This window comes from Squalius cephalus (genome assembly GCF_949319135.1).
Source record: "Squalius cephalus genome assembly, chromosome: 19".
Classification (NCBI taxonomy): Eukaryota; Metazoa; Chordata; class Actinopteri; order Cypriniformes; family Leuciscidae; genus Squalius; species Squalius cephalus.
Genome location: NC_137140.1, coordinates 25,121,955 through 25,134,722, shown reverse-complemented (window position 1 = coordinate 25,134,722; position 12,768 = coordinate 25,121,955). Strand labels below are relative to the sequence as shown.

General features: G+C 37.7%; 1 protein-coding gene across 3 annotated transcripts in view; it reads left to right on the top strand.

The window, feature by feature from the left end:
- The window catches only part of nrg3b (neuregulin 3b), a 141,645-nt gene extending 129,137 nt beyond the window's left edge, over window positions 1-12,508 (top strand). For 2 of the 3 annotated variants that reach the window (XM_079851601.1, XM_079851599.1), the window contains 5 exons: window positions 2,622-2,724; window positions 3,295-3,421; window positions 6,360-6,472; window positions 6,834-7,022; window positions 11,311-12,488. In XM_079851601.1, the coding sequence (XP_079707727.1) occupies window positions 2,622-2,724; window positions 3,295-3,421; window positions 6,360-6,472; window positions 6,834-7,022; window positions 11,311-11,959 (1,181 nt within the window). In that variant the 3' untranslated portion in view covers window positions 11,960-12,488. Of the gene's footprint in view, window positions 1-2,621; window positions 2,725-3,294; window positions 3,422-6,359; window positions 6,473-6,833; window positions 7,023-11,310 lie in introns of all 3 variants that reach the window. The other variant, XM_079851600.1, reaches the window with a different exon arrangement.
- The last annotated feature ends 260 nt before the right edge of the window (window positions 12,509-12,768 follow it).

Below are 12,768 nucleotides of genomic sequence, written 5' to 3'. Positions count from 1 at the left end.
ACACAACAAATCTCACCATCAATGTTCTGACATCTAGTGGAACTTCTCTCAGAAGACTTGAAGTTGTTTGAGAGGATCAGCTCCCTTTTAATCAGGGTTATCATCATTTTGATTTAAATTGAGAATGCTTCTTAAAATCCACCACATGAGTTTGATTGTTCAAGACAAACTTTGAATGATGGCTTGATAAAGCCTTTTTTTGTACTTTATAGGTCGTCGAGAAAGACAAGTAGGGCTAGGTGATACATAGAATATAAGGGATGTTATCGAAATATCTACGCCCATTTCACTCCCCATTTTCATCTCAGAACTATGACAGCTGATAGGTGCTGTTTTCAGACGCTCCCGTACATATTTGTCTGTCTGAGCGCTCTATGAAGAGAGTCAAGGGTTTCTTTTTACAACATGTTTTTGCAGTGTTAAGCATTGCAACCAATCATAAACATGTATGTTGAGTGTGTGAACAAAATGGCCACACAGAAGTGTTTAAGGTAGTCAGTGGCGCATCCACTCAAAATTCTGGAGTTATCATTCACCACGCTCACTTACTGTGTTCTACATACTTGTGAATCATTAACCCCTTTCACACAGCAGTCCCGGTAAATTACCGTAAAATTGAGATGTCGCCAGAGCGACTTTACCGGTAAATTCACAAATGTGCTGTTCACACAAGCAACAGCGTTCTGGCTTTTTACCAGTATCAGCCCATTCACGCATCAGTTCCAAAATACCGGTAAACTCTGTGATGATGTCATTAACCGGAATTGACCTCTAAAGTTGTTGACAAATCTCTTCATCCGCCCGGACGAGGAGAAGAGTTTTAGTTTCGGTATAACTCCAATTTGAAGACATTTGTAAACAGTGCTTTTTATGAATGGCCCAGAGCCGTTGCTCTTTCAATGGCTTCTGATTGGCCCAAATCACTTCTTACATCAGCGCGTTCTGATCTCGTACGTGCAAAATACCAGTAATCTTCATTGCGCCAGAGAAACAAGGGCGCAGACATCTTTAGAATATAGAGAGCCTAAGTCCCGCCCCTCCGCTTCCGGCTCATGGGACCTTATTTCGGAAAAAATATGTATGGAAGTCAATGGCGAGAGATAACTTATCTTTTTATTCCGTCTGAACTGTGCCCTGAACTACACATATGATGTTTGTCAATTTAAAAGGTAATTATGAAAGTCAAGAAAGTCGCAGTTTGTCATAAAACAGAAGAGTAACGTTTAGTTTTATGTGAAAATCGCTCAATGAACTACATCTCTCGTCTCGCACTATGTACGTCACAAGATCCGTTGCTCGTATGTGTGTATTCTGGCTCAAAACACTCAGGCATGACGGCGTAACGTTACGATTATAATGTAAGACTATAGAAAAAATGACAGACGTTAGCCACAGTAAAGTTAGCTTCATTCATTGAGAGAAAAGGTATGACGTCGCATGTGCGCCTTCTGGGTTTGTAGTCTTTGTAATTACGTATTTTCACAGTCTTATACCTCAGCAGTTTTACATCAAGCTGCGACTTTCTTGACTTTAAAATGTATCTTTTAAATTGACAAACATCATATGTGTAAATCAGGGCACAATTCAAACGAGATCAAAATATTTGTTGTCTCTCGCCATTGACTACCATACAATATTTTTCCGAAATAAGGTCCCATGGTGGTCGACCGGAAGGGGAGGGACTTAGGCTCTCTATTGTCTTTGAACTTCCGTGTTGCGGTCGCTCTGTATATTTGTATGGCATCGCTGTCCAGGAGTTACTAGCTGGTGAAGTAGATTTACTTAATGTAAAGTTAACGAAATTTATCATGAGGATAACAATGTTTAAAGCAGATGTCTTAACAAATGTCAGTAGACCGGGAAAGATTTTAAAACGAGCCGTTCATTCATAAATGCAAGATCGCTGTGAAGATACAGACCGGAAGACAAAAGACAAGGAGCGCAGCACTGAAAAGGTTTTACCAGTAAAGACTGTATGTGTGAAAGGGGCTATTGTCTTATAACCAACAAAGTGTAAACTCGATTTAAATAAGAGATTCATATTTGGCTATATCGCCCAGCCCTACAGAAAACCATTCATTTTAATTTTATGGACCAAGGAGAAAGAATGCATTTCCCAGCATGCTATTAACTTATTTTTATTATTATTAAATCAGTAAATTCCACTTTGTGTAATGTAATGTCAGGTATATCCAGTTCAATAGTGCTGGATTCTTATAAACCAATCATAAGGCAGATTCTTACGGCAAGCGCATTTTAAGCCTGTCTGACCACTGACACATGAGTGTTTAGCTGACAGCTCCCTGCTTGTTTCTCTGCTGTCTATCCCCCATCATCAAATCAAATATGATTGTGTGCACATGTTTGTGTGCTAGTTAAACATGCCAAAATGGTATAACTAGCCAATTAGTTTTCAAACAGTCCCTTTCCAATCATCTCTAAAAATTTTGATTCTCTTGCACTGGGAATGTTTCCATTATTGAGTCATTGAATTTTCCTTACAAACTACAAGAGCCAATTAGCTACATTAGGTTATTTTGTTCAATCTAGACTGGCACAGCGATGATGACTGTGAATAAAGCCTGAAGATGAGTGTGTGTTGTCCTTGTCTGTCTTTTCAGAGAGTGCAGAAACCTATCAGAGACAGATTATGTCCATCTTCAGCATAGCCATGGGGATCAGCCTGCTGGGAGTGGCTTGCATGGCTCTTTACTGCAAAAACAAGTGAGTCCAAAGTCCAAACCATCCTTGGAAACTAGAATGACATTGTTTCAACACAATAACAAGTTTGAGTGTTTTTGAAGAGATGTTGTGGATCAGTGACATGATGGTAATGTTTTTATCCTGTCTGGTAATTTATTCAAAAATACGATACATTAAAAATACAATTCATAACGACTATTGAAAATGTAATTCTTGAGAAGAAAACAGTATGTATCATCAGTATTAATAAGTAGTTTAGCATAATCTTTTATCACAATTTCTTTAAAAAAACATATTTTAACAAATTTAAGTAAAACTTTTTTTACATACATTTCATTTGTCAAGAAGGTTCGTTCAAGAACGTAATAACATTTTTTAATTAATAATTCATGATTTGTTGTAATAACTGTTGAAAGTAATAATTTTTTTTAAATAATATGAAATCAACATGAATACAAAGGGTACATTTCTAAGGATTTGTATGTTTTAAACTATATTAATAAAAGATTATTGCTTCTCTTTTCTGTCATTGACATTTCTCATTGCACAAAATAAAATTGTGTGGTTTAAAAATGTATTAACCCTTTGCAGGAGACAAAGAGAGAAGCATCGAGCCCATCTGACCGAAATTCGCAACTTGAGAGACTGTACTGTCAACGCCTCTGGTCTCATGTCTAAATCCAGCCCCAGACTCGAGAGCACCCTCCAGCTTCAAAAGGTGACGCCTCGCAGATGCCGTTTGTTTATGTTTCATAACATATTTGCATGATGTCCACATTTGTGCTGACAGTCCGCATAATGATCACTTATCCGAAAAAAAGCCTACATCCCCGCACCCATGCGTATACCAAATATATATGTGTACGGTCAGAAATCAAGCCACCCACGTGTGCTGTTATGGAGATTCAACTAAAGTCCCTTGTGCATAACAGTCAGTAATGAATACAATTGGCCAGCAGGCAGCTGAAGGAATGATGCCCTCCAAGGCTTTACTGCTTTCCCACCTGCTCCGAAGATCCCTCAAGCTGACAGAAATAACATTGCATGCAGCTCGGGGAGTAAACACTGCATCCATCTGATGCAACAGTCAAAGGTAGCCGGCCACCTAGCTGATGAAGAACTGGATGAATAGAGTTGCATTATCCAAACTGGAATATTAGTCTCTCTCTGGTGCCACTTGGGGTTCATTCTCATCCCGTACATAAATGTTGATGGCTCACGTTCCCATGTGCACTGTCAGGTCCAGTAAGGGTAAAAAATCGAGCCTCAATTATTCCCAATGGTTTACCTTAACATTTCCTTGCAGATGCTTTTATACCAAAGTAATTTGTACGAAAGTGCATATACTGCATAAATGACACAGGGTGTAGCGTATCAGATCAGTGTCACTCTTGCTAATCCAAGCATGCAGGGAAAACCTTTAATTGGACCGCTTATATAATCGTCACAAAAATCTGCTGAGCCAGCAGCAGACGACTATAAAATTAATTTAAAAAGAGGCTGAGAGGGGGAGCTCCAATCTTTTCTTCAGACTTCACTTGAATTCTGCATGTTTCATACCCCCACCCTACAGGTTTTATTTTTATTTTTTTTATTTTACATTTACAGCAGCCAGTACTGCTGTTCTGCTTCTCCTACTCTGAGTTTTCTCGCCCTGCTGAGGCGATGAAGGGGTGGTCAGAAATCATCCAATTTTCTTGTTGGAGAGAAGAACAATGCTAACAGGTCCCCAAGGAAGCAGCAGTGTTAAAAGGACATGCTTTTTCAGCTGTAAGGCCCCAAACTAGTTTAAAGTCAAACTCAATCGTTTTAATGATGTTCCACAGGACAGGCAGGGGGAGGGAGATTTCACTAACTGGAATAACTGCATTATCGACTGTCTTTTTCAGCTCGGGCGACATTGGGGGGTATGGGATACTTATTGCGGACTCTCAGAGTGCTGGGTTGTAGTAAGATAATGGCTTTAATTTTAAGAGGGGGAACAGAAAAAAATACTTCAGGAATTCATTAATGTAATCTTGTCTGGGATTAATTCCTGACTGGGGTAGTCAAAAAGGGTGAATAATCAGTGTGTCTCGCTTAGTTTATATGTAAAGTCTAATTAAAGTGACTTTCTCTCACTGAGGGGCCTGTATGTCATAGAGTGAGCATCTATATACAGCCTCTTTTCAGAGTTCATGATCCCTTTATTTCGTCTTTGGCCTGTGCATGTGTGTTCCTACTTTTATCTGCCTGTACAAGTGAGGGGAAGTGAGATGAGATGCTTTACAGCACAAGAGTAATCATACATGTCATTTGCGGCGGGTCGTGTCCACGCCACTTCATGAAATAGCTTGCGGCAGGGATGTGTATAATACAGAGGAAGCTTCTGAGCAGGAATTTTCATTTTGTTAGTGCGTGTTATAATGAGTGGCAATCCGGCGCTGGAATTAGATTTTAATGTTTTGCTGAGTGGTTGTTGCAGTTGTCATCGTTGGTGGAAAGCAAGGCCGTTCTAGTTAAGTCATGAAACAAAATGCAAACTAATGTGTTCCCATTTCTCATATCACTACCATTCAAAAGTGAAAGAAAGAAATTAATGCTTTTATTCAGCTAGGACCCATTAAATTGATCGAAAATAACAGTAAAGACTTTCATACTGTCACAGATTTCTATTTCAAATAAATGCGTTTCAGAAAAAAAAAAAAGATTTACACAGCAATATTAAGCAGCACAACTGTATCAACATTGATAATAATAAGAAATGTTTCTTGAGCACTAAATCAGCATATTAGAATGATTTCTGAAGGATAATGTGACACTAGACTAACTAGACTAATCGCTGCTGGAAATTCATCCTTGCCATCAAATAAATGACATTTAAAAAAAATATAATAAATTTAAAAATATTTCACATTACCCTGCATTTTGATCAAGTAAATTCCGCCTTGATGAGCATAACATACTTAAAAATTGTACTGACCCCGAACGTAGTGAATGTACACTGCAGTTCAGCTGCAATTTGGACTTATTAAAATAATTGATATTAGGATGGACCCCGAACCAAATGTAAAAAAATCTTACTGCTGGACCAACAAATCATATTCAAGCCCCAGTCGCTGATCCATGCATTCATCGGTAGATAGTGGTAGATACAAGAATTAAGTTGTCAAATGAAATGTCACAACATTATTCAGGCATGTGAACTTGGTTAGAAAGAGTGATTGCTCTCTCAATTCAGTGTGTAATGATAACTTAGCAAGTCAATGTGCTATTGAAATTGTTTTGAAATAATTCTATGGACATTTCTAATCGCAATGTCACGTTTATATTTCAGATTTGACTGGGGTATGAACAAATGCTCTACTACAGACCTGATCCGTCTAATCAAAACCATTAAAGATCATTCAAAATTATTTTTGCATAACCTAGTTAATATTCATGAAGTGAGCCCTTTAACATTTCACGACATCACAGCCAGCACTTCTGTGCATCCACTCATCCAACTTTCTCACTTTCTAACTCTCACTGTGTTGACACCCATGAAACATTCACACACGGATAGAAAGACCAATGAGTCATACATGCATAGGAATGATAATCATTGAGGTCATCTATTATATAGTTCTGTTCGCTTGCAATTAATAATATCTTTTATTTCCTGTTCGTCTCTACAGAGCAGAAGAGCCCATGGTTTCTCCTCTCCACAGGCGGCCAGCATAGTTCTCAGCAGCTCTAAAGTCTCCCTACCAAATCATAATCGCAGTCTCTCCATGGGGAAGCGCTGCAGGTACTTTCCCAGTGCTTCACATCTATTGTAAAACTTCTGACACTCCGTCCTTCTCCACAGAAGTGAAAGCAATGGAGGAAGAAATTTAATCAGCTCTCAATATGGCACCATATGTTATTGTCAAAAATGAACCACTTCAAAGAATTATAATAATTGTAATTGGAAAAAACCATGATGATTATATAATTTTCTGAATTATGGTGGAATACATTTTTTTCACAGAAGTAATTTACAAGCATTTATTTATGTTGAATTCTAGCATTTGAGCCAGGTGGTAACCTAAGGCTGTATTGTATAAAATCTTTGAAATAATCTGTGATCTTTGTCTTCTCACTTTGGAAGCTTTTATATGTTTCTACAGAAGCTGCTCCTTCTCCTCAAGCCCCGCCCTAAAACACAAGGTAACCAATTATCGAGTTGTCTCAAAGTGGACTCCGCCCATCTCTAGAGCGGGCCATCATCTCATTGGGGGATCTCGAGATTCTCTTCATTCCTATAAACATCTCCAGGAGGTGGAGGTCAATGAGGTGATGCCACAATCTTTGAGAAGGTGAGCAATACAATGCAACAAAATGACAAACACACTTACAATGATTTTTTTTTAACTGCAATACTTTTTAGCACAGTGTAGATTTTTTTCATCAGATTCTTAAGGGTTCATGTGTGTGTTTTTAACTATTGCCACTTACATGGGGTCCCCCCATCTCACGATTGTTGCGCAATACCGATCAAAATTTTCTCAATATGCAGTAGGCCTATAACATTACAATATTTCATGGATGCAAGCCAAGACAATCAGTCTATAGCCTTCATGACAACACACACACTTAACAATTTTTGATGATCCGATATATTATTTGTAAAGCAACACTGACATAGGAGCATTGGCTAAAGTTGTTTGGATGCACATTGTTTTATGACAAGGAGAAGCAAAGTTGTGCATTACAATGCAGACATGACAGTAATTGGTACCAATCTGGCACACGTACTCCATTAATTGTGTGCATTAATAATACATAAAAGGCTAGTTATAAAATAAAATAAAATATGATTTCCATCACCATCATTTTCATCATCATTTGAAATGTGATGGAAATTACATTTCTTGGGTCAGAAAAAGGGTTTGGAGAAAATGACAAAATTCTCCTGTAATGCATGTAAAGTTCAAAAGTTTGGGGTCAGTACGATTTCTTTTTTTTTTTATTTCTTTTTTTTTATTCAGTGAACGTGCATTAAATTAATTAAAAAAAAAAGACAGTAAAAAATATTTCTAATTTATGCTGTTTTGACTTTCTATTCTTCAAAGAATCCTAAAAAAATATATATCCTGGTTTCCACAAAAATATTAAGCAGCATATCTGATAATAAGAAATGTTACTTGAGTAATAATTGCTGTTAAAAATTCAACATTGCCATCAATAGAAAACAAGTTATTTTAAATTGTAATAAATCACAATACTACTGTTTTACTGTATTTTTCTTACCATCAGTCTTACCATCCACAAACTTTTGGACATAGTTTGACATTGTTTGTAGACAAAAATAAGGTTGAGAGAGCTGCAACTGAAGAAAACACATACAAATAGAAAAAACACCAGCAAATTAAGAAAACATCTTCATCAGTTTGAAAATGCACGTGCTGCAAATACTCACGATGCAACCAAATACAGATACGTGCTGCTATACTTATACCTTCAGATAAATAGGGTGTATGTGCACAAGTAGCACTTAAGGTCAGTTTAAACCAAGAATGATAACTATAAAGATAACTAAAACAATAACTATATTAGCGTCCACACTAGTGGACGATAAAGTTCTGTTTATGTTATGCTTTAAAAGTTCTGTCATCTGTCACTTTAAAAGCTCAAGCTCTTTAAAGCAAGATGGATTCTGGTTAGCTGTTATTGTTTTTATAGTTCAGAAAACATGGTTCTGAAAGTGATTCCAACTACAGTGATTCTAACAATTCTTTATTCTTAGGACGATTGTTAGAACAACGTCTTTATCATTATCGTTACAGTTATTGTCCTTGGTGTGAACGGGCCTTTACTCTTGAATTTCCAAGCAATGTTCTCATTACCATGCCAACTTGATCCAGCTTCACAGCGACTTGTAAACTCTGCTCACTGCCAAACTCTCTCTATTTGACCTATTTCCATAATTTACATTCTTAAATAGTGCCGCTTTGAGCTTGGAGACTCATTTAAGGGATGTGATCAAGCACATATGCACTAACACACTTACAGAATGGGGTTTTCTTTTTCCCAGTGTGTCAGCAGCAGAGAACTCGGGATCTTTTTTTTTTTTTTTTAAGTCTGCTGGGTTACCTCGACTTTTGCTTAATTAATATAAGTATGTGTCTGAAAGCACAACCAGTGGGTTACCCCTCTATAGGGGTCCACAGTATTCAGCTATTGTTATTATTGTTCTTGATTAATTAAATATTGATAAGCCTTTCTGAACGTTTCTTAGTCCAGTCTTGGCCGGCCCAGAGAGAGACAGACTGGGGCTGAACTGACCTATTTCTAGACTTAACTGCTTTAAAACACCAACACCATCCCCGAATCTTTCTCTTGTTGCCATGGAGACACCCTCTAGTCTAATGGTGAAAAAAAAAAAAAAAAAAAAGAAGTGAGGAGAGGGGGGAAGATGGGCACGCACAGCTCGCTTATTCCCCTCACTATGACAGCAGAAATGTTGTCAGTGTTATATATAAAAAAAAAATTGGGAAAAAAAAAATTCCGCAAAGACACATATTTACCTGTCAGAGATGAAATATGGATTGAAACTGTGTGTGCCATCGGTGCAGTTATATTTAGATATTGTTTTGATTTGCTGAGATCTGCCGGATTAACCTGCAGCTAGAATACACTTTTAATACCCGTGCATTGTGTTATAGGGCTCAATTATTTAAGCCCTGTTATTTAACAGTCTTTGATGTCAGACAATAACTCAGTGGTTAGATGAGCTGGGGTTTCTGGGAAGTGACAAAGCATACCATTTTTTATGTGTCTGATTTGGTGTTATGTAAAACTGTATTTAAATGTCATCTTGTCAAGGTTTAGATGAGAGGGTGATAACTGTGCTAGTTTGAATCCTTAACACTGAGAAAGCCACAATATTTCCTATGATTTTACATCTGACAAAACCCTAGATAAACTCGGGTCGGTCACGTCGCAAGATCTTACTCCACAACAGTTTCTCAGCAAAAAACACAAAATATGTTTTGCTTTTTCACCACAAGGTGTGCTGGATTTGATAAGAAGTCTCCTCTTGCAGATCAAAACCACAGCTAAATCAAGTAGAGTGGTCTTCATAAAATCATATGTCTGGGTGAGGAATACACAGGCTTTGATTAGAATGTCTTAAATCTATGATAAAGCCATCGGAAGAGAGAAAGTGCTCAGTGTTAAAGTCTGCATTAAATGAAAAGTCTATCCATTTTCTAAATGCATGTTATAGATATTTTTGTGAACAATTCATCCGTGCATATATTTCTCTCTCCTTTTTTTTCTTTATTCGGATCTTTCGTTGAAAACGACAGAGTTATCTCTGGTGACGTATGCAGGACTTGTCCAGTCATTTAATCCCGGAAGCTTGAATTCATCTGCAATCTCCACTTTTGCGTGCCACGCTGACATTTTAAAATCCATTCAACGCATAGAACCAAGTTCCTGTCCTACATTTTTTTTTCTTTTTCAATAATTCCTTACACTCAGATGTATGTCAGATCTGTTGCTACTTTCATTTCATTGTGACTTATGCAGCAGAGTCCTTAAAAAGTCTTCAATTCAGTTGTATCAAATTTCATAAATCATAAGAAGTCTTAAATATTTTAAATGATACAAGAAAGGTCTATATATATATATATATATATTAGGGCTGTCAAACGATTAATCGCGATTAATCGCATCCAAAATAAAAGTTTGTGTTTACATAATATATGTGTGTGTACGGTGTATAATTATTTTCTATATATAAATACACACACATGCATGTATATATTTAAGAAATATTTGCATGTATATACTGTGTATATATATTTATATTATATATAATTTATATTATATATAAATATTTTATATATAAATAACACATTTTTCTTAAATATATATGCATGTGTGTGTATTTATATATAGAAAATAATTATACTCCATACACACACATATATTATGTAAACACAAACTTTTATTTTGGATGCGATTAATCGCGATTAATCGTTTGACAGCCCTAATATATATATATATATATATATATATATATATATATATATATATATGTGTGTGTGTGTGTGTGTGTGTGTGTGTGTGTGTACAGATATATGTATGTGTGTGTGTGTAATTTTAAATACAATAATTTAGAATTTTGGCTAATCCCTTTTCTTAAAAAACGTGTTTAATGAGGTTTATCGTTTTATACATATTTTTGTTTTTGTCAGAACCTATTATTTTAACTATAAAGTTGTTTAAATCGTGATTTTTACTGTCATTTTATGGTTTGCATGTTACCATAGATCTTCCTCTACCCCGCCCAAATGATATTATTTGCACAGACCTTTAAAGAAAATGTCTTAAAAAGCCTTAAATTTGATTTTTAAAAACCCTGCAGATACCCTGCCACAGGCACACAGCACAAGCTGCAGATTATACATAATTACACTGAGATTCAAAATTCCCACCACCTTGAAATAATTTGATCTCTGCTGTGATTGTTTTGTTTAGGCTATAAAATAATTTTCACTACAAGTGGTCGAGCACATTCTTTCATGTGTAACGGGCAAAATCAGTGTAATGTTGAAGAGATGTAAGTACTAATTCCCTCGGTTTCTCGCTCTCTAGGTGCCAGTCCCACTCGGACAGCAATCAACAAAGCCGTTGCAATTTGAATATGCAAATAATGCTTTCCGCCCATTCTAAAGGAAAGATGGGCTACACCGATGTTCCGTGCACTCGTCTTGACCAGGGAACCACCTTTCCTCCCCCTTCTTTCCGAGCCCACTCCGTACCCATTATCCCCTCGGTTCAGGGACCTGATTTTGGGGATGGAGGCGGGAACGACAGGGGTAGGGGAGCTTCCAGCTACAACTTAATCAATCCTGAGGCTGTGGCGAATCCCAGCCGATCACTTGCCAGCTCCTCTGCGATGGTGCAGGATCCACAGACACTCACCTGCTCCGAGTCGGCACTGATGTCAAGGGGCCAAATCAAACACAAAAGCCTTGTTACCTACACAACGGCCTTGGGATCAGGCACAAGCTCTAGGAGAGCAAAGACTGTAAATTCTATGACCGTACTGGGATCAGCGGCGAAAACCACGCAGTCCGCCGCCAAACTGCTATCCAAGGCAGGAAGGGAAGAGGATCGGTCCGCTTTCGGGGAAGCGCAGCAGGGGGACGGTTTACAAACCCCATTTGTGGGGGACGAAAAAGACAGCTCCTTTTCCAACGGGGTTAGAGGTGTGGCCTGCCTCACATATCCCAAGAGCTGATTGGATAAATGAAAAGATTGCTTTGGAAACTCCATGTTGGTGTGGATGGGACTGCGGCGTCCCCGCTTGTGCAAGACACTTACTTTTGGAACTATTTTACTGCATTGTGAAGTACTATAACTACTGACAACTGAACTTAAAACACTGCATTACTGACGACACAATGTGAATAGATGCGAGAGAATGAAGACTTGGTGGGATGTTGATCTTAAGAGGTACCGAAAAGGATTTATATGCCACTATTTAACAAAAAGCTTCAATTTAGAAACCAAATAGTGTGTCATCTCAATGTTGTTTCTCTACTGTAAAGAAGAAAAAATATAATAGATGTCAAAACTATATGTATGTCATATATTCCATGTATATGGCATACCGAGTGACAAAAATAAAGATGCAAAACATGGTAATGCAGAAGCTTTTTTCCAATAACTGCTGTTCTATAATCTCAGCCCAGCTCTGTCTTTTTTGTCTGTTTTGCTTGAGGTCTTGAGAAGAAAACGGCAGTTTCTGAATAAAATCTGAATGTCACCCTGTCATTTGATCAGAGAGTATCTGCCCGTATCGGTACGATCAATGTTGTGTGTCTCACACCTTCTGTTTTCAGCAGAGAGCTCGCTGAGCGCCGCAACCAGGTATCTGCAACTATCGCCTGAAACGATCCAACGAACGTGCTGAACGGAGAGAAACCGGCAGAGTCACCGTCTGTCTCCATGGCAACAGAGATCGGATGCGGCAGACTCTCTATCCAACAAGACCATCAACGGATTTAATCATTTACTTGTTTATCTCCTGTGAAGTAGCTCTTGCTA